Genomic DNA, 22,397 nt, shown 5'->3' on the forward strand with positions numbered 1-22,397 from the left:
TAGAACCGCTCTGCCAGTTGCAAACCCACAGAATATGTGTCTCTAACTGCCCTGCCGAAACGACCTGGTAAAAATCTTGCTCTATGAGCAACCAGTAAATAATCGTTTTCTCAGTCAGTTACACGAATATTAAGTTTGTGTTTGTTAGCAATGTTTCAGAGCACTTACTTACCAAGGCTAATGTTTGATTACCTTATACCCCGCATTTCCATATCATATTCCTATCCTCTCTCTTTCAGGATTGTACGACTTGTGGCAAGCAGCATGGAGTCCCGAACTACACACTTTGAGATTTCACAAACAGCGACCGATGAGTCTACGAACGAAGTAACATGAGCCCAGCAAGCGCGGTGTTATGCCGGACAAAGAACCTCATCCGCAGAAAAAACGATCAACTTTCCAACAATGGGCGGTACTTCTGATTATCTCAGATCTGCTGAGATCATTCAAACAGCTTTCCAGTTTCTAAGAGCCTTCGTAGGGAAATTATCACCCACTGAGGTATTTCAGGTTTATATTTATATGTATCGCCCTGACATCTCACTTTAGCTGCCGGAAAACAGAAAAACGAACTCAGCTTCAGAATTTTTGTATAAGAGAATCGGTTAAGGACTCCACTTTGTAGTGTGGCAGGGGTGTCGATAATACTGGGCGATTCAAAACGAATGACACAAAAAGGAAGTAGTCCTATGAATAAAATAATGACTTTGTTTCAGAAATAGTCAAGTAGACTGAGAGGTTAACTCCTACAGTTTATGTTGGCAACAACGAGACAATAGTCGCCGTTGTTGCCCATCGCTGGCGTAAGCATTCGGAATGGTGGCAACCCCGACAGAAACGGCGTATTGTGCCGTAGAATAAGCAAAAACATCACCAATAACTGTTGTTCAAAGAAATTTTAGGACTAGGTTTGATAAGTGGCGCAACCCCGTTACAACATTGCTAAATGGGCAAAGTAATTCGAGGATACAGGATGCGTATGTAACAAGAACTGCCGCTTGTGGACAATGAAGTAGTGGAAAACATTTCCACGACCTACGAAAAAAGCTCCAGAAAATCCATTCGTCGTGCCAGTAGGGTAGTGAATCTGTCTTCATCAACAGTGTGGCGTTCATTGCGCAAGCATCTGCAGTTCAAGACTCACAGAATTCAGATGTTGTAGTCACTAAAACCAGCCGATAAATCAAAACGGAGACCACTATGCATTGATTTTCGAGCACTGTTGTAGGTGAATGGTTTTGCAGAGAGATTTGGGTTCACTGACAAAACCACATTTCACATGAGTGGCAAAGTTGGAATGTGGGGTACACAAAACCCGTATGCGTATCTGGAACATGAACGTGACTGTCCGAAACTTAATGTTTTCTGCGCAGTAAGCAACCGCACAATCTTTTTCGCAGAATCTGCCATTGCAGGTATAACCTAACTCGATTCGGTTTCTCTGGTTGTTGCCTCAAATAACAGAAGATGTGCCAAACCTTCATTTTGCAGCAGGACGGTGCCCACCCATGTTGCCATAACGTCACACGTAGTCACCTCAACGGACATCTTCTGCTCCGCTGGCTCTGAGCACTATGGGACTTACCACCTGAGGTCATCAGTCCCCTAGAACTTAGAACTACTTAAACCTAGCCAAACTAAGGACATCACACACATCCATGCCCGAGGCACGATTAGAACCTACGACCATAGCGGTCACGCGGCTCCAGACTGAAGCGCCTAGAAACGCTCGGCTACTCCGGCCGGCCCGCTCCGGTGGTCACCTGGCCTTACACCAATAGATTTTTTAATGTTGGGGATTTGTGAAGGTTTACATAGCCCCATTTCCGCTGCTGAGGCTCTGGATAGTCGACGCGGTTAACTCCATCGATCGGGTTCCGCTAGAACGGGTCTGGCAGGAAATGCGGTACCGGATACACGTATACCGTGTCACTGATAGAACACCAATCGAACATCTGTGAATGTCCATAGAAACTGTGAGAATTAACCTTCATCTCTAAATGTGTATTTCTGAAATAAAGTCATTACTACAGTCACAAGAATACTTTATTTTCGTTCCATTCATTTTAAATTACCGTGTGTATTGTGAAATACTCACTCCACTTCGGCTGTTCCATGCTACTTCAAAGGACAACGTATTTCGGTCATCAAGTCCCTTTTCAAGCACAGTTTCCTGTAGTAGTTACAACTGACTCTATGAAAACCTCTGTTAGAAGTACGATAAGATCAAAATGAGACAAATATCGCAGTACATTACATAAACATGGTGCTTATCGTTTTTTGGTTTCTCAAATTAAATGGTGTGCACACCATCTTAGAAGCAGCGATCGTAGTTCAGGGATAATCGTATTTCTTTTGACTGTGTATATTCAGTATTTTGTGTCCGATTGTAGTTATCAATCGGCTAACAGCCAGTATGTGATCTTCAGAATAGGAGCTTAGCAACAGCCAATGTCACATGAGGAGTTTTTTGATTTCTTATACAGCTGGTCGTACCTTTTATCAGCAGTACTGCGTCACAGGCAGCTGGCTGTGTAGCAAACTGACTTGGCTCCCTTTAGAGGTTGAAATTTGACAACTATATTAACGCAGACGGTAGACAATGCATCTTACCATAAACAGTAGATAATATGCCAACAAAAATGTATGATGTTTACTTTTAGGAATAAGTGAGTTTTATATAGTTTTCACCTTAATTACATTTATATATTTTCCACAGCTTTGAAGTAAAAGTACTAACTCTACGACATTAAGTTTTTCCATAACTGGCGTACGCTGCATGGAGATGTGAGTGACTGCCTTATGTATATGAAAAGATATTTTATTGATAACTGACAGTACAAGAACCGGCTGTGACCGTCACGTTACATACGTCCTTCTGTTCCGGTACTTGTATTTTTTATAGTTTTTCCATATTAATTTATGTTTGTACCATATAACAGGTGGATTGTCGCATTTACGTATGAGAATTTGCTCCGTGTTTTATTGGTAAGGTCTTACTGTTTAATTTGAGGAACTCAATAAAGGAGGAGTGTTATGTTTATGCGCGGTGAGACGGGAGGAAAGGTACATGCTTTGTGGGGTACATGCTTTGTGGTTTCCATGGTAGAACACATATAATGTACATTGTTATTTATTTTCTTTATTATTTAAACATTGTCAGTGGTTACGACGTACCACAGTAGTGTAGAGGACGTTGAGACGAACAATTTGATACTGGACACTTATGCTCTACTAAGTCGGTAAACTACCTCAAATTGGCCTAAAAAACTACTAAGCTGCAGCACATGCGCGTTGCTTGGAAATCTTCAGTATTCACGCGATGTCTTCGCGCCAATTATTAATCCTAGAGAAAAATGAATTGGTCTTTTTTTGTAGGAAATTAAACGTAATTTAATTTTGTACTGCGGCAGGTTTCCGCGGAGGGTTCTTTTTTCCGATGTTTTCGACAAAAACGTACAAAAGAGACATTAAATGTGTTTTGTCTCGGAAACCATTTGGAATAGGGCTTATGTCCATTGGACGACATCATTTTTCCTTTCTTTTCCAGCATCACTGACTGTATCACCATCTAACCACTTACCTTTCCTCTTGAATGGCTTTGAGCACTATGGGACTTAACTTCTGAGGTCATCAGTCCCCTAGAACTTAGAACTACTTAAACCTAACTAACCTAAGCACATCACACACATCCATGCCCGAGGCAGGATTCGAACCTGCGGCCGTAGCGGTCGCGCGGTTCCAGACTGTAGCGCCTAGAACCGCTCGGCCACTCCTGCCGGCACCGTTCCTCTTGACTCACCCTGTAGAGTGTATTGAGAGTATTGTCTTACTTTTTGAATATCATAGTCCTCCTAAAAGTTTTCGGAGATTCATTTGTACCTTTACTGGCACGAGATAGAGGAATATTAAACAACCGAGGTAGAGTCATTGGTTCAGACAGTACGACATACTTTCGAAAAGAACTACCTGAACTGTACATTATTTGTCTAAAAGTATTTTTTAATGCTTTGTGCCTTTTCGGTGATATCTCTAAAGTCTTCCTACCTACAGACTCTGCCATTCAACGCCAGGCCACTGAACCGAAGCGAGTCAGAACGTCTGACGCTAGACATTTTGCGTCTAACAAGAGGTGTTTTGATGGTACATTCTGCACGGTTTCTGTGGTGGCCAACACTTTGTTTATACCATGGGTTCAGTAATACACTACTGGCCATTAAAATTGCTACACTACTAAGATGACGTGCTACAGACGCGAAATTTAACCGACAGGAAGAAAATGCTGTGATATGCAAATGATTAGCTTTTCAGAGCATTCACACAAGGTTGGCGCCGGTGGCGACACCTACAACGTACTGACATGAGGAAAGTTTTCAACGCAATTCTCATACACAAACAGCAGTTGAGCGGCGTTGCCTGGTGAAACGTTGTTGTGATGCCTCATGTAAGGAGGAGAAATGCGTACCATCACGTTTCGAACTTTGATAAAGGTCGGATTGTAGCCTATCGCGACTGCGGTTTATCGTATCGTGAGACTGCTGCTCGCGTAGGTCGAGATCCAATGACTGTTAGCAGAATATGGAACCGGTGAGTTCAGGGGGGTAATACGGAACGCCGTGCTGCATCCCAACGGCCTCGTATCACTAGCAGTCGAGATGACTGGCATCTTATCCGCATGGCTGTAAAGGATCGTGCAGCCACGTATCGATCCCTGACTCAACAGATGGGAACGACAGTTCGACGACGTTTGCAGCAGCATGGACTATCAGCTCGGAGACCATGGCTGCGGTTACCCTTAACGCTGCATCACAGACAGGAGCGCCTGCGATGGTGTACTCAACGACGAACCTGGTTGCACGAATGGCGAAACGTCACTTTTTCGGATGAATCCAGGTTCTTTTTGCAGCATCATGATGGTCGCATCCGTGTTTGGCGACATCGCGGTGAACGTACATTGGAAGCATGTATTGGTCATCGCCATACTGGCGTATCACCCGGTGTGATGGTATGGGGTGCCATTGGTTACACGTCTCGGTCACCTCTTGTTCGCATTGACGACACTTTTAACAGTGGACATTACATTTCAGATGTGTTAAGACCCGTGGCTCTACCCTTCATTCGATCCCTGCGAAACCCTACGTTTCAGCAGGATAATTCACGACCGCATGTTGCAGGTCCTTACGGGGCTTTCTGGATACAGAAAATGTTCGAGTGCTGCCCTGGCCAGCACATTCTCCAGATCTCTCACCAATTGAAAAACGTCTGGTCAAGGGGACCGAGCAACTGGCTCGTCACAATACGCCAGTCACTACTCTTGATGAACTGTGGTATCGTGTTGAAGCTGCATGGGCAGCTTACCTGTACACGCCATCCGAGTTCTGTTTGACTCAATGCCCAGGCGTATCAAGGCCATTATTACGGCCAGAGGTGGTTGTTCTGGGTACTGGTTTCTCAGGATCTATGCACCCAAATTGCGTGAAAATGTAATCACATGTCAGTTCTAGTATAATATATTTGTCCAATGGATACCCGTTTATCATCTGCATTTCTTCTTGGTGTAGCAATTCTAATGGCCAGTAGTGTAGTTTATATTAAAGAACAGACTTAGCCTACTTACATGCAGAGTAGATTAACGCAGACAGATGTCAAGATAGTCCTCTCTGGTCAGCATAAGTCTTTCAGTGGCTGGAGCAACGAACTCACAGAAGTGGCCAGATGGAACCGATTCACAATCTAAACAAGCAGTTCAGAAGACAGAGACGATAGAAGAGCATGTATATAAGTAGTGTCTGCAACCACCAACAACGAGCTGGAAGTTGATGGTTGCAGGCACAACATCGCTTTTACAGTATGCCATGGAAGTCAACAGTGTTGGCCACTGACGGGATCGTTTGTACAGCTTCAGTTGAGGCATGAAGATGGTGTATTGAGTCGCCGAAACTGGTTCCAGTATGAGAAAATAACATCAGAAAGACGGCTGCAGTTGTTTCACTTTATCATCATTGAACGTACACCACCGTGAACAACTGAGATATCTACATCTCACTCATGAAATAGTAACATGTTCTGAACTCATAGGTTGTTACAACAAAATAATCATGGGACGTTGTGCTCATTAATAATCATAACCCTGTATATCAAAATTTATAGCCGCGAGGTTTAAGGCACCATGTCACGGATTGCGCGGTCTCTCCCGCCGGAGTTTCGACTCCTCCCTCAGGCATGGGTGCATGTGTTGCTTTTAGCGTAAGTTAGTTTAAGTTAGTTTAAGTAGTGTGTAAGTCTAGGGAGCTATGACCTCAGCAGTTTGTGCCCTTAGGAATTCACACAAACGTTCAATATTTATCGCGCACAGAGACTTGTCTAAGAGACATATGTAGACACCTTGAGTAGAAAAGGGAAAGGAAAAGTAAATATTTTTAACATGCGAGGAAACAATTTATCGATAAAAATATGCTCCCATCTGCGGACTACGATAGTGGACGTAACATACGTACATCCTTTAACTGTATGCGCCAGACCCGATGATAGACACGAAAACAAATTGTGGAAACAAATAAGGACATGGTAGTAGTTCACGCCAATTGAGTACACAAGCCTACGTTCAGTTGTCAATAGACTTCGGAATTAACCCCCCCTCCCTCAAAAAAAATAAATAAAAAAACGTTACAACGAATGTTTTCTGGTCCGTCACCTGCGCCGAAAGATGGATACCTGTGGATACCGCTAGTTGTTGCTACGGCGCTTACTGGACATGCTCAGGGAATTGCGGCTGGCTGGCGCAGTGCTCTTTCAACAGGGATGTAGATTCAGGGCTTTGTTAAAAACGAAGCTACAGTACTTTCTCGCAGTACTTTCCGGTGAATAGAAATCTAATTTTTGGCACCTCTTCCGAACCACATCGTTCTGAACGCAACAAAAGACTATGTACGATCGGTCTCACTATATAGCTGATAGAAACCCTGTCAATGTTTTTATGTCTACGATGGAGAAATACAGCAAGAGATCAGAAACGGAGCGAGTACGAATATAATGTTGAGATGTTGATGGGTGCATACATTGGAAATCAAGGCGCCGGTTTTACTCCAGTGCTATACTGCTTTCTTTTATTTCCAAGAATCCTGCAAGTATGAGGAGTCTGAAAACGGTGACACTACAGTTACTTCCTACTCGACGATTCGTTTCCTCTGCAACCAAAAAGCGCTCATTTCTGTACTCTTTTGCTCGCAGAACTTGAGTTCACTGGCTGATAGCGGGTTGTGTAGCTTATCATCCATGTCTGTAACTTTTTCAAAAGTTACTGTACATTTATTTCAATAAATAGTCACCATACATAGAATATACTTCCTCTTCTTGTCCAGCTTGCACTGTTGCCACAGACTCTGTAGCGTGTCGACAGTGTGTGTGTATATCTAAGTAATTGTTAGACGTACTCAGAACAGAAAATATACTAACAAATTTACAGCAGTCTTCCAAAAAGTTATAGACAAAGTTGTAGACAAAACATAAGATGCATTTCCCAACGAATATTGAGTTATCTTTCGAGATATATATATATATGTTGAAGTCTGTTTGCTACTCACAGGGTTGTACTTAATTTATGTTTATGGAGCGCAAAAATGTGTTTAGTACCTTGTATCAGTATATCACATTTTCACAATAGCTAGAAAAATAAAACTAACGTGGAAGTTTCGAGTATTTCGTAATTATGAGCACACACTCCACAAAAATTTGAGAGAGAGAGTTGTAGACAAAATATAAGGTGTATTTCTCTGCGAATGTTGAGATATCTTTCAATCGTTTTCAGTTGGCTAATCACCGCAGGCAGGAGAGATCCGCGTAGCCATCGCCACTTTGCCCCTGGTTGGCGTTGGCGTGGCGTACAATAGAATTCAGTGCTGTGCAATAGGCAGTTTCAAGTGTGGAAACCCTCGGCAGCTAAAATTTTACTTATAGACTTTTTTCAAAGTTGACTGACGTTCCTACATGACAAGTCAGACTGTTTGTACTGCGCCACCCTTTAGACACGACTAATTCGTAGAGGATATACTGTATGAACAGGCTCAAACAGCAATGGAATACGTAGGTGAAAAGCAACGTCGGACAATGTAGCTCACTCTCGTAATACTACAATAAGCTGCACTGACAAGACCTTGCCTGCACGCAACGACCTAATCAGTGTGATTTGAAATAATCGCCTGTACTAATATAACGACGTGACGTAAGATTTGATAGTCAGCTTCTCACTCTATAAAACACACTACAGCTCGCTACAATACCACTATATACGAAAGAATGGATACACTTTCCCAACAGCGATGAATACATCATAAAGATCCATTGACTATTGTAGTTGCTCCTCTTTTAAAGCTTCAACGAATAATTGTATGTACAAGCAATCAGTGTGAACGTTACAAATTTTTAGGTAATTTGTAGAATACTTTCACGAGGCAAAGATATGGTTTAATATTGTTCATCTCTCGCTGTCAATCAACGATAACCTCTATAAATAGCGCCTTGCTACAACAATATCCCTGGTTCCATTGAACTTTTATCCTAATAAACAGTTTCGTCAATCTCCACCTTTCACAGTTAAGTGGAACAGCTTTTCATTTATACCTGACCAGTTTTCAATAAAACGTAAACTTTGTTTTCCTTGTCTAAATAAAGATTCATTATGTTTCTTTTCGTTGTAAGTTTTTAACTGATAATTACTGCTACTTCTCTTTAATTTCTATGAACTTCGATGTCACCTATATTCCATTCGTTTACTTTATTGGCCTTTGGATTTGCCTTATCACGAAGAGATATATTCAAGATATTAGTCTGCTTTGAAATAAGCTATTGATTCTTTTTCTTGTAATAGTTTGGGGATAAAGGACAAGTGGGGTATTGACTAAATGTAATAAAAATAAACAAAACAAAAAACCTGAGCGTCACTACCACTTCTCAACTATGTGAACCGCATGTAATCAAACAAAGCTCATCCACTTCAGACGTTGACTTCTGCGACACACTAATATTTAAATTTCAAAACACAGCACTCGATGATCTTTTCTAGAGAGAATTAGCGTGTCCCCTAATAAATGCTTCTTGGTTTGTCGTTTAGGAACAAGGGGAAAAACTATCAAACTGTCAACAAAGTTCCGACTGTTTCTCAATAAATAACTATTACGTAGGACGAGCATCATCTTTAATACAGATTACACACTCAGCGCATCCAGCGAGATTTCCGGAATTTACTACATTACAATGCTCAAGTGGAATCTATCCAAATGTCGTTAAGTCACTATTCCTCAGTGCTTGCTTGCACCTGTACAAGCACAATAATGCAATGCAACGCCGCTATCCCTTATTGCGTCCTTTAACCCTCAGCCACAAAAAAACTAAACAACTATGCCTGAACCCGTTCCATCACATACACCATCGAACGGAAAATATCACAGAAATATTGAAACAAATTTCGCCTACCATCTCGTGGGTTTTAAGGAGCACAACGCACATTTAATCACAAATAGGAGAAACTATTCTCACACTTCAATAAATCGAAGCTTTTCCTGTATCTGTTGAGTCTACATTCTACCAAAATCGACAAAATAATCTTTTTCTATATAAGCCGATAATCTTCTCAAAATATCTTTTTAAATGACTTAGAACTGCTTTGAACCCACTTGAGTTCTACCCTCGTGGCAGATTAATTCATGTATCGTACGTTTGAGCCGATCTCATCACAATCTTGAGATAATCTCTCTCGAGGCTCACTACTCGAACAGTAATTGGATACAACTAAAATTCTAAAAGGACAAGCGGAGAATCAGCTTCTGAGAACAAAGACATCACGCTAATTCACTTTTTATCTATACGTGTGTGTTCTTAGTAGTGGCCGGCAAACGTTCTTAGTGCCAGCTGCATCTTGGTTGTTATATTTGCCTCACTCCGCGATTCAGCAGTCAGCAGAGTATAGGAAACTCGCTGACTTGAGAGGACACAGCTTTTCTCGAACATTAGGTATCACAGATTTATAACATTTTAACAGAAAAATATGAGAAAACTATACAAACGATATAACAAACTCTTAATTCTTCTAGAACACAAAAATCGACAGTAAGCTGAGGCGATACCAACAACTGATGCGCTTTTTTCGGGCTGAAAACGGTTTGTCGAATTACATATTTTGTTTTAAGCTTCGCTGGCTATATACACTCACATTACAGCTCTAGTGAATAACCTGCAGCCTTTTAACTCGATGTAATTGAAGCATATATATATATATATATATATATATATGTGTGTGTGTGTGTGTGTGTGTGTGTGTGTGTGTGTGTGTGTGTGTGTGTGTGAGTTGCTATTAATGTGATATCTTCACAAATTTCAGCTCTGTCAAGTTTTATCTTTTTAGCAAGAAACAGAATCGATAGTCATTTTAAGGTACACACATCAAAAAACGTTTTTCATTACCCTGGTTCCCAGAACTCCTAAAGAGAGACATTGACTGTGGATATTGTATCACAGCCACAGTCCCTTTGACTGTTCAGAGATGTCACTAAAACCGCCCAAAGATGTAAACAACCATGCATGAGCAGCGCCTATTAGACGCAGGGGGTTCGACAGTCGAACAGTTCCAGTCATTCCGTCAGGAAGGAGGTAGTTCAACCATGCGTAGACGGTCAATTCCGTGGTTCGATCGCGTCCGCATTGTTACTTTGTGGCAGGAAGGGCTCTCAACAAGGGGAGTGACCAGGCATCTTGGAGTGAACCAAAACGATGTTGATCGAACATGGTGCAGATACAGACAGACAGGAACTGTCTATCACATGTCTCTCTCAGGCCGTCCCAGGGCTACTAATACAGTGGATGACCGCTACCTACGGATTATGGCCCGGAGCAACCCTGACAGCAACGCCACCATGTTGAATAATGCTTCTCGTGCAGCCACAGGACGTCGTGTTACGACTCAAACTGTGCTCAGTAGGCTGCATGATGCGCAACTTCACTCGCGACGTCCACGGCGAGGTCCAATTTTGCAACCTCGACACCATGCAGTGCGGTACAGATCGGTCTAACAACATACCGAATGGACCGCTCAGTATTGGCATCAGGTTCTCTTCACCGAAGAGTGTCGCATAAGCTTTCATCCAAACAATCGTCGGAGACGTATTTGGAGGCAACCCAATCACGCTGAACGCCTTAAACACACTGTTCAGCGAGTGCAGCGAGGTGGAGGTTCCCTGCTGTTCTGGGGTGGCATTACGTGGGGTCGACGTGCGCCGCTGGTGGTCATGGAATGCGCCGTAACGGCTGTACGATACGTGAACGTCATCCTCCGACCGATAGTGCAACCATATCGGCAGCATATTGGCGAGGCATTGGTCTTTATGGACGACAACTAGCGTCCCAATCGTGCACATCTTGTGAATTACTTCCTTCAGTATAACGACATCATTCGACTAGAGTGGCCAGCACGTTCTCCAGACATGAACCCTATCGAACATGCCTGGGATAGATTGAAAAGTGCTGTTTATGGACGACGTGATCCAGCAACCACCTTGAGGGATCTCTGCCGAATCGCCGTTGAGGAATCGGACAATCTGGACTAACAGTGCCTTGATGAACTTGTGGAGAGTAAGCCACGACGAATATGGGCATGCATCAATGCAAGAGGACGTGCTACTGGGTATTAGAGTTACCATTGTGAACAAAAATCTGGATCACCACGTCTGAAGGTCTCGCTGTATGGTGGTACAACATGCAATGTGTGGTTTTCATGAGCAATACAAAGGCGGAAATTATGTTTATATTGATTTCTATTCCAACAACAGGTTCCGGAACTCTCGGAAACGAGGTGATGTGAAACGATTTTTGATTTGTGTATAATTCCAGTACATAGTATCGACATACCTGTAACGACACGCTTCTGTGCACATCACTTCTGGAAATTTCCTTGCAGTGGATATCTAATTGATGGCAATAGATGAATGCTGTGTGGTGTCAACCAGCGTCATAATTTAAGTATCCTACTAATATCAGGCTACATATAAATGGCACGTGTGCAATACCAAACAACATCATTAGTCTGATACCACATAACACCTTTGCAAGTTAGTTGTTTGCTGTGCGCAATGTGTACAAGGCTGTTTCCAATCAGTGGACGGTTATGTTGCTATCGGGAGAAGCTAGTAACAAGATTGGCTTATAGGGAATTGACATCAAATTAATTTAGTTGTATTTCGTTCATCTTAGCGTTTCTAACAGACGCCTGGGCTTTCTTATGAATGTAATATGTGTTCTGCACTATTCTATGTTATTTATGCTTAAGAGCACACTCTCTCAGGAATGAGTTTCTTCGATTTTGTGACTTTTGTCTGATAAGGAAACGAAGGATGAAGAGCTGCAAATGAAGCATCATCAGGGACATTTGTATTATTGATTGTCACAAATATTCAGCTGTTTCACCGAGTGTGTCGCGATATCTGAGTTCATGGATAGGCACGAAGCTAGGAGGGCAACTTCAACTGCTGCGAGTGAAATGAGCAGCAGTAAAACTCATTTTTTTCCTTGTCAAAAACTTTTGGCTTTCTATTTTAGAACACCTTACGATTTCTGAGGTTGTGGTTAGGAAGGAATCTACGAGGACAGCTTCGGCTGCGGCGAGTAAAATACATTGCACAACAGAATTAAAGAATCTCTTTTTCGAAACCCCGCAATTGCCTTCCATTGCTATGGCACCCTGCAACTTCACGTCTGGTGGAGGCTCTGTCGCCTGAAAGTAGGCAAACCGTATCAAAGGATGTCGAAGGGGTTGCCAAACTCACAGGCACTAGAGAATTCGCCAGGCTGATATGGTGTCGAGAATTTTGAACGTACGTTTGTAAAGAGCTTCACAAAGTTGCGCTGGTGACACCGAGGGTGTTGTTAAACTGTGGTGTGCGAGAGGAACTCTTTGCCATTCCACTTACGCACATGTTGATGTAGCACTCCCAAGCGATAACACCACAGGAGGACGGAAAACAGAAGGGTAGGAAAAGCGTAAGTACCCTGTGAAGCTTCGGATCATGTTCAAATTTCGTCGAATGGTTTTGAACGCTCCATAGCGGTTCCATCCTGTACACGAGTATCGATCGCGTCGCACTCCAAAGGGGCGCGATCACGTTCAGTGGGGATGGAGCCTCAAAACGTCCTTACATAAGGATTGAAACGTCCGAGAGTGTCATCAGTGTCAAAGGTTTCCAAGAGGCTCTTCCTGTTGCTGCGAACAGTCGTTTTCGATCGCGAAATGTGTGGTAATCAACGCCCAAAAGGGACACCCTTTATGCCACGTTCAGAGACCTTTTCTGAGGGGCGATGTGTCAAATGTTTTCCTCGGCTGCCTTAAGAAAACCGAGTGACCTCCATCGCAGAGACGTCAAAAGAAGACCTGAAATGTGGGTAGGAGGGTCTGTGATGGCCTTCTCATCGCATGACACTTCCATGGTGACATTGTGGAGAACTGTGGTGAAATTTTGTGCCAGTGTGAAATAATTAACTTACGTATCTGCTCACATGAACTACTGAGTGGTGGCCTTTTATCACACATGTCGACACCTTGCTGCTTAAAGCGTCACGCTTTTCCACCATTGCAGAGGAAGTTTGTAGGCACCTTTGAGCCACAATTCAAACTTATGCGTCGCAGTGGGAGACAATTACTGGCTTTCGAAGAAGTGATCCCCCTAATTTTGTTGCGCAGAGTATTTAGCCATTGTTTCTGCGATTTCCGAGGGTGCATTCAGCCACGAGAGAAGCCGGTGTCAGTGTCACTCCCGGCTTACTCGAAAAGTGCTGCAGGACACATCATGTTATTTTGTCATTCCTTCCGAGTAAGCAGAGCATGTGAACAGTTTTCGACTGCGACAGCTGTCGACAGCTTTCAAATGCGAAGCGCTAACGGCTGCAGGCGAAAACAATAGTCGTCCATAGAACTGCGACAACACTGAAGCGTTGCCATAGCCACGTACAGAAAATCGCGTGGAGCAGCCGCGCCAAGTTCACTGCAGCTGTTGTGGATCTTCTTTCGTCGACTCAACTATACCTCCATTCAGTAATATTACACCATTCCCTACCGTAGCTAATAATGTACTGAAACGTGACGTACTTTTGCCTTCAATCTGTGACTCGTTGGCGTGAGAAGCTCTGTAAAGTTTTCTCGGCATCTAATTAATAATGCAATTACGACGGTGAAGTCATGTCAACCTTTCCAACAGTTCAGCAAACCACCCACATAGAACATTACATTCAGTCAATGAGCGAATAGCGTGTTCTGAGATCATAAAACCGGTCATTCCGTCTTCTATTGATATCCGAATGTTAAACGTTTGTCTGCAAAGTTCGTCAGTGACAACATGCATGTTTGTACTTTGAGTACTACGTATTTGTCTAATGTCTTCCCTATCACGTAAATGTGGCTTTCCACACGCCGTGAGTGCTGAAAGAGCTGAACTAAATGTGAAAGATGAATCACTCCATCTAATACAATTGTGTGGGTCCAAAACATTTTTAGAAATGAAAAAATAAAAATTTCTTACACATTAATATACAATTTTATTAACATTTTTGTTACAAAACACTCAATTCTCAGTTTCCATTCCAAGTATAACGGGGTTGAGGGGGAGGGGGGGGGCAAGGGGGGGGGGTGCAATTGAATGGACTACTAATCTTTTATGTTTCCCTAGTTTCAGCATACGTTAGGTGGCAAAAAGCTCCCTTGTTAGTTTGGCAATTTCTATATTTTTCTCATATTCTTGTTCAATTTATGTGTTTCGTAGTAAGTTTATCAATTTATCTACATATTACTAGAAAACTGCCTGCTGTTTATCTTATTGTTTGTCTGTTTCTATGTAAATCAGTGTATTTGCCTTTTAACTCCCGAAAATGCTTATTTTTGACGGAGCTCAACAGAGACCACGATATTTCGTAGGTTATCACTGTTTTATTTAATTATTCGAGTCACTAGAATACAGACAGAATTCTATGAATTTAAAATTTCAGGTAAGGAAACAGTAACAATTTATACATATACGCACAAACTAAACTGACATCAAACTGCTTTTGTGAAACCCGATTATCATATTATACAATAGTTACGTCAGTGCTACCAGCGTAGCGAAATTACTTGAAGTAGAAATACTATGTGCATACGTTTCAGTGTTTTGGACGTGGTTCATTAATAGTAGCATTTTGACGAGAATAGCATACCTACGCTTGAAGACTTTTTATTGTCATTGTAGACCAGAACAGCAGTTTCAAAAAGTGCAGAACGGATGATGCATTTGATGCAGAGTTTCTCTAAGGCTGCTCTCCTCAGCTGAAGCTGCAGGCGGCGAATTGGAGAGAATGTTTGATTGTCGTGCAATACTTCACACAAACCCACAAGCATATCGGATAATTTTCGTTTCATTTGGTATCTAGAGCACTAAGAATGGAACATTTGCCTGGTACTTGTTGCTATAACTTAGATCTTTATCTGCTTTACGACGGGCGCTCACTTATTAGTTAACATTCGTGTACTAGGCAGACACATTTATAAATGATGACTAACTGAAACCCTCAGCTGCCGACAGGTGTTGTTGATATACCTCGATGTGGACAGCTGAAAATGTGTGCCCCGACCGGGACTCGAACCCGGGATCTCCTGCTTACATGGCAGACGCTCTATCCATCTGAGCCACCGAGGACACAGATGAATAGCGCGACTGCAGGGACTTATCCCTTGCACGCTTCCCGTGAGACTCACATTCCCAACTGTCCACAATTCTACATATGTAATGTACCTTATAGACATTTGCCCATTCACTCATTACTCGCGCACGCTTTGGCGATTCCCGTGAGAGTTTGGGCAACCTGTGCGCATTCGCACAGACGAAGGTCAATGGCTGGGTAGCCTTTAACTATATATATATATATAAAGACAGTAACTGTTCTTGAAGGAACAGATTACTGTTGTTGACCGTGCAGCTTTTCCCTGGAATAAATGATGACTAACTGAAGCCCTCAGCTGCCGACAGGTGTTGTCCCTGCAGTCGCGCTGTTCATCTGTGGCTCAGCGTCTTCATTCTCGGTGGCTCAGCGTCTGCCATGTAAGCAGGAGATCCCGGGTTCGAGTCCCGATCGAGGCACACATTTTCAGCTGTCCATATCAAGGTATATCAACAACACCTGTCGGCAGTTGAGGGTTTCAGTTGGTCATCATTTATTCCACGGAAAAGCTGCACGGTCAACAACAGTAATCTGTTCCTTCGAGAACAGTTACTGTCATCATATAGACACATTTATGGCAAAATTTGTTTCAAAACTGAAATAAATTTTCGTTTACGTGAAGCAGTATGTAAGTTAACGGCCGTCAACATGTCAAATTATATACTAAAATGTTTCACAACTGACGATGGTGCAGCGTACACTGGGAGTATTATTTACTTTGTTACACTTGCATGCAAAGTCATAGCAGACTACTTACAAATAATTATATTTTGTAATAATAGTGAAAATTATATTTGAAGCCTTATTATTATTTAAACAAAAAAATAGGGAAAGAATAGTACTTTCGGCAAATCTGTATTTTTCTGGTGTACTTTATAATAAGGTGGTGTAACATTCGTCTCTGTGCTCAACAAAATGTAAAGGCATCTCCGAAGCTAACTGTAGCATTCTGATGATGCTAGTTTCTAAATCACATGCAATTACTTCATTTGTCTATGCACAACTGTTACATGATACGAAGATAAAATACGTAACATAAATTATCAATTTTATTGTTTTTTGCCACAGTGAAATTTTTATTACTGATTTTTAAAAAAAATCAGCATTCTTTGTCACAAGAGATGTTTCAAAATTAAATCATTATGTCATAAATATTTTAATTGGAATTGGGAAATCTAAAGAGAAAGAGATACACTGACTGACAAAGAAAGTGAGGCACGGGGAAGAGGAGGACGAAAAGAAATGAGCTTTCATGTGTCGAGAGGGTATGTGATGTTATTTCAAATATCACAAAATCGAATCAAATTTTCAAATAACTTGGTAGTGAGAGCCAATTGATCAGTATGATGTTCCACACCCTCTGGACTGGAGGCATGCACTGATTCGGTTGGGAAGTATAGTACGAACCAGTTGTATCCACTGTTCATGCAAGCTAGCCCACAACTGTCGTAGCTGATCCTTGTGCTGTCGTGGCACTGGGACAGAGAAGACGTCCTAGCTGGTCCCACATATATTCTGTCGCGGGCAGGTCTGAGGATTTTACTGACTATTGGAGCACCTTAATATCAAGCAAACGTTTCACGGAGACACGTCCCATGTATGGACGATCATTCTGTTGGAAAAAGACATCACGATACTCTTACGTAAGAGGTAACACATGAGTGTGTACTATTACGTGAGTGACCGTTGTGCCTCCAGAGTTTTCTCAGTGACTACTAACCGTGACCTGAAGTCATACCCGATGGCTACCCTGACCATGACACCGGTAGTAAATGGCTCTGAGCACTACGGGACTTAACATCTATGGTCATCAGTCCCCTAGAACTTAGATCTACTTAAACCTAACTAACCTAAGGACATCACACAACAGCCAGTCATCACGAGGCAGAGAACACCGGGAGTAAAACACATGTGCTAATGAGGAAGCGAATAACAATGTATTACCTACACAGTAAAGCCCAACAGGCGGTGAAAATATCTGCAAACTAAAGCTGCAAATTCCTCCAGAATTGAAGTACTACAATTCCTATTTCCATACTGGAAGTGTCCGCCATGCGTGTCCTGTGATAGTTACGTACCGGTCATATCAGTTCACCTATAAATAAAGCTTTAGTAAATTTAATGTCTTTGCTCTAACTATTTTTGTACTGTTCTGCAGAGAAAACTAGTCAATGGCCTTGCGGCAGTGGTAACACCGGTTCCCGTCAGATCCCATATGTTAAGCGCTGTCGGGCTAGGCTAGCTCTTGGATGGGTGACCATCAAGTCTGCCGAGCGCTGTTGGCTAGCGGGGTGCACTCACCCCTTGTGAGGCAAACTGAGAAGCTACTTGATTGAGAAGTAGCGGTCCCGGTCTCGTTAACTGACATACGGCCGGGAGAGCGGTGTGCTCACCACATGTCCTTCCACGTCCGCATCCGCGTGTGGGCTGAGGATCACACGGCGGCCGGCCGGTACCGTTGGGTCTTCCAAGGCCTGTCCAGACGGAGTTCAGTTTAGTTTAGTGCAGAGAAGATTAACTTCTTAGAACCTTTCAATTATATATTACTCTTAAAAGAAAGGTGTATTAAATAACTCCAAAATCAGTTATATGGGTAGTAAAAATAAATTAATTTCTAGGAAGTACTTTGATATATAAAGTACAAAATTAGTATTCAGGCTTTGAAGTGTTAGTTCCATGTTGTTCTTTTTTTAGTTGTGCACTGTGATGCAACCTATTGGCTTTCTGCGCTGGCTTGATGTAAACCAATTACACGACTGACCAGAGGTTACCGTGGTCTCAAAATACCATAATTCTGAGAACATATAAGAACGAGTTCCTTTCTGTACCATTTATGGAGAATGCAGTTAATGTACTTCCATTAATAAACATGCGATAAATATGGGGAATAGGAAAAATATGTGTTTTGGGAAATTACGTACTAGAGAGATATGTTATAGCGGGGTTCTAGATATGTTGGCGGATTCTTGTTCAGTGATTCACAGTAGGTACGCTAAGGCATGTTGGAATCTGTTAGAGCCCGCATCTCGTGGTCGTGCGGTAGCGTTCTCGCTTCCCACGCCCGGGTTCCCGGGTTCGATTCCCGGCGGGGTCAGGGATTTTCTCTGCCTCGTGATGGCTGGGTGTTGTGTGCTGTCCTTAGGTTAGTTAGGTTTAAGTAGTTCTAAGTTCTAGGGGACTGATGACCATAGATGTTAAGTCCCATAGTGCTCAGAGCCATTTGAACCATTTTTGAATCTGTTAGAGTTCCGTTTGCGGCTACAGCACCGACCGAAAATAACTGAAGCAAGACTGCCTCAGGCGGCAAAGCATTTACTTTTTATAAATGACTGCCAAATAAAAGGCGCGCAACGCGCAAGGCAAAAATTACAATTAACACGGTAGTTTTAAAGAAAAAGGGTAATCCCCATACCTATTATTTGCAACACAAGACCACCACAGAAGTCGACAAAGAAGTTTGTGGGTATGTCCCATTGCCTCTCTGACAGTCACACACATACTTCCATATAAAAAAAGGCCGTGCGTCTTCTGTCACACTCGGATGAAGATCGTACAGATAACTTTAGAGACGAGCGGTAGGTATGATTGTTTGGCTACGTACTAGTTCCGATGTTATTTCGCCAAAAACATAAAATACTAATACATTCTTGTTTTTATTTTTGCGTCCTTCCGGTACAACAAATGGTAATTATTCACAGATCATCCACTTGTTTCCACTGTTATTGGCTGTCACGTGTATAAATTTTCTGTCTGCAACTATGTGAGCGTGTGTTCGTGAAACGAGGTCTTGCCATCTTCGGAAAAAGAAGCAGGTCCAGTGCCGGATGGGATGCAAAATGCTGGAGGCTGATACAGTTTACTTTACCGTAGCTATGAGGGTGGAATACCGTACTTAAACTTCAGCGAAGAAGTTCCTTGCAATAAGCAGAGTTGCGCGGGTCGAAGTTACTGCTGTTGGCAGAACTCTAAACGTGGTAACGTTACAGCAGCCACCTCCGTCCCAACGAATACAGAATCGATAACGTGAACGGTCGCCGGTGGCACCAACGCGTCGCGGACAGCTTACTTCTCACAGACGTTTCCACGGCAGTGTCCGTCATTTGCAGTTGTAATATCGGCGAGACCAACAGAAAATATTTAGAAGAATGTCTTTCACTGTATTTTTACGCTTACAAAACCTCTCTGTAATGCTAGCCATTATTTTCGGGATTCTTTTAGTCACTGATATACTGGAAACCATCGAGGCATGGTTTTTATTTATTCACGAAAATAAATCATTAGTAGGAAGTCCGAGGTGTGGAATAGTTTGCAAACTGAAATGTAAATAGTTAAAAAATGGATATTTACACTAAGAACTTTCATCCAGACCAATGTATTAATAACAAATTGTTGACTGATTCATATCTGATATCCATGATCCTGTAACATGGCCAAAAATAGCTGTTTCTTATTATTATTTTTAAAACGTCAGTATTCAAGTTCTCCTGATACCACTATATTTTTCTTCCAGTCTTCCAGTACCTTCTTTCGTCACCGTATCTGCTACACCCACAGTTCTCGATAAACTTTTTTAAACAACGCATCTTTTGCTATCCTATAATTTGCTGTTCTTCCTATTCCTCCATTGCTATGTTATTTATTAGTGGATACGTTAACATACCGTATACACTCCAACACAAAAAAGTGAAGTATAACGAAGAAGTTATGAAAATTGGTCTCAAACTGATAGTCATACAAGTATTGACGGAAAACGCAAAATTATAAACTTTGGCGGCCGATGGATGAACGTGTGACGCTGCAGCGCAATTTCAGAGCACGTCTGCAAGGACAGTAAACACGGGACATGTCGACACCAGGGCATAAATGCTTTGCGAATTTAATTTCGTGTACTCAATTGGACAGTAACTGCCTCGCAGACAGGTGCCAGAACAATATATGAAGATGTCAACATTTAAGACAGGACATGCAGCTCGGTTCGAAGAAGCCGGTTGAAGTAATCGGCGAATAGCTCGACATTTGAATAGGAGCGAGGCCAGTATTCGAGTATTCAACGACATTGGCGGGAACGGGTGCACCATGGCCAAACAGAGCATCACGGACGAAGCGGTCGGCCATGAGAGACGACAGAAGGTGAGGACCGAGCAATCGTCGGAACGGCACTCAGCGCCTCGGATTCATCTCACTCCTCGATCTGACGAGCAACTGGTGCTTCAGTGAGCAGAAGGACCATCAAAAGGAGGCTCACAGAAAGGGGACTGAGCACACGGCGCCCCTTGAGCCGATTACCATTGATCTCTGTACACCAAAATGCCTTTTTGCAGTGGTGTCGGTCACATTCAGTGTACATTGAGTGGAGCAGGTTTGTCTTCAGTGATGAGTCCCGTTTCGAAATGCGCAACGATGACTAGCGAAGACGTATCTGGAGATACCGACAGCGGAGGGATACCAACCTGAATGTCGCCCACCGTAAGGCCTGACAACCGGGATTGACGGTGTGCGGTGCCTTTTTGTTTCATAGGTTGACCCGTATGGTTGTCATCCGCGGCAGCCTCACATCACAGAGTTGCGTCGATGACGTTGCCCTTCATGGCAAGCCATCCTGGGCTTACATTTTGGCAAGATAATGCCCGTCCTCCACCATCACATGTTGCTTTTCTTTGACCTAACTTATCACCGTTTAGTATCTTTTCAGTTTAAGTTTACACATTGCATTTCACGTACGGCGCAGGGGAGGTTTCTGGCATGAGGTGGAAACCAGCTCCCTGCGAGGGGAACTCAGATCACGGCGTGACGCTGCGGCCCGTTGCTATGAGTGCATGGTATGTGGCATACTGATTAGTATAAGGGTGTCTGCTATGCCTCCTTTACCGTGCCATCGCGTTCTTTTCTTGTTGCGTTTACTATGGTATATACGAACAACCAATTATTTTTTGCCGATCTAAACTAAAAAAGACCAGTTGAAAATTATGTCATCAGAATATCTGAACATCCCTACGTAACGGGGAATTCATTACTAGATGCCACGAGAGGCGGACCAGAGAAAAAAGTTGTGCCACAAACTCTTCTCCCCAATTCTGTTCAATACCACCTCATTAGTTACTTGATCTACCCATCTAATCTTCAACATTCTTCTGTAGCATCACATTTCGAAAGCTTCTATTCTCTTCTTGTCCAAACTATTTATCGTCCACGGATCACTTCCATACATGGCTACACTCCATACAAATACTTTCAGAAACGACTTCCTGGCATTTAAATCTATGCTCGATGTTAACAAATTTCTCTTCTTCAGAAACGCTTTCCTTCCCATTGCCAGTCAACATTTTATATCCTCAACAGTTATTTGGCTCCCCAAATAGCAAAACTCCTTTACTACTTTGTCTCATTTCCCAATCTAATTCCCTCAGCATCAACCGACTTAATTCGACTACATTCCATTATCCTCGTTTTACTTTTGTTGATGTTCATCTTATATCCTCCTTTCAAGACACTGTCCACTCCGTTCAACTGCTCTTCCAAGTCCTTTGCTGTCTCTGACAGAATTACAATGTCATCGGCAAACATCAAAGTTATTATTTCTTCTCCATGGATTTTAATTCCTACTCCGAATATTTCTTTTGTTTCCTTTACTGCTTGCTCAATATATAAATATATGAATAACATCGGGG

General features: G+C 42.5%; 1 protein-coding gene across 1 annotated transcript in view; it reads right to left on the reverse strand.

Moving 5' to 3' along the window:
* The window catches only part of LOC126251629 (leucine-rich repeat-containing protein 70), a 630,906-nt gene that overhangs the window by 528,690 nt on the left and 79,819 nt on the right, over positions 1 to 22,397 (reverse strand). Inside the window, exon 3 of the mRNA XM_049952173.1 lies at positions 18,123 to 18,203. Within this exon, the coding sequence (XP_049808130.1) occupies positions 18,123 to 18,203 (81 nt within the window). The remainder of the gene's footprint in view (positions 1 to 18,122; positions 18,204 to 22,397) is intronic.

The sequence above is a fragment of the Schistocerca nitens genome, chromosome 4 (genome assembly GCF_023898315.1).
Source record: "Schistocerca nitens isolate TAMUIC-IGC-003100 chromosome 4, iqSchNite1.1, whole genome shotgun sequence".
NCBI classification, from domain to species: domain Eukaryota; kingdom Metazoa; phylum Arthropoda; class Insecta; order Orthoptera; family Acrididae; genus Schistocerca; species Schistocerca nitens.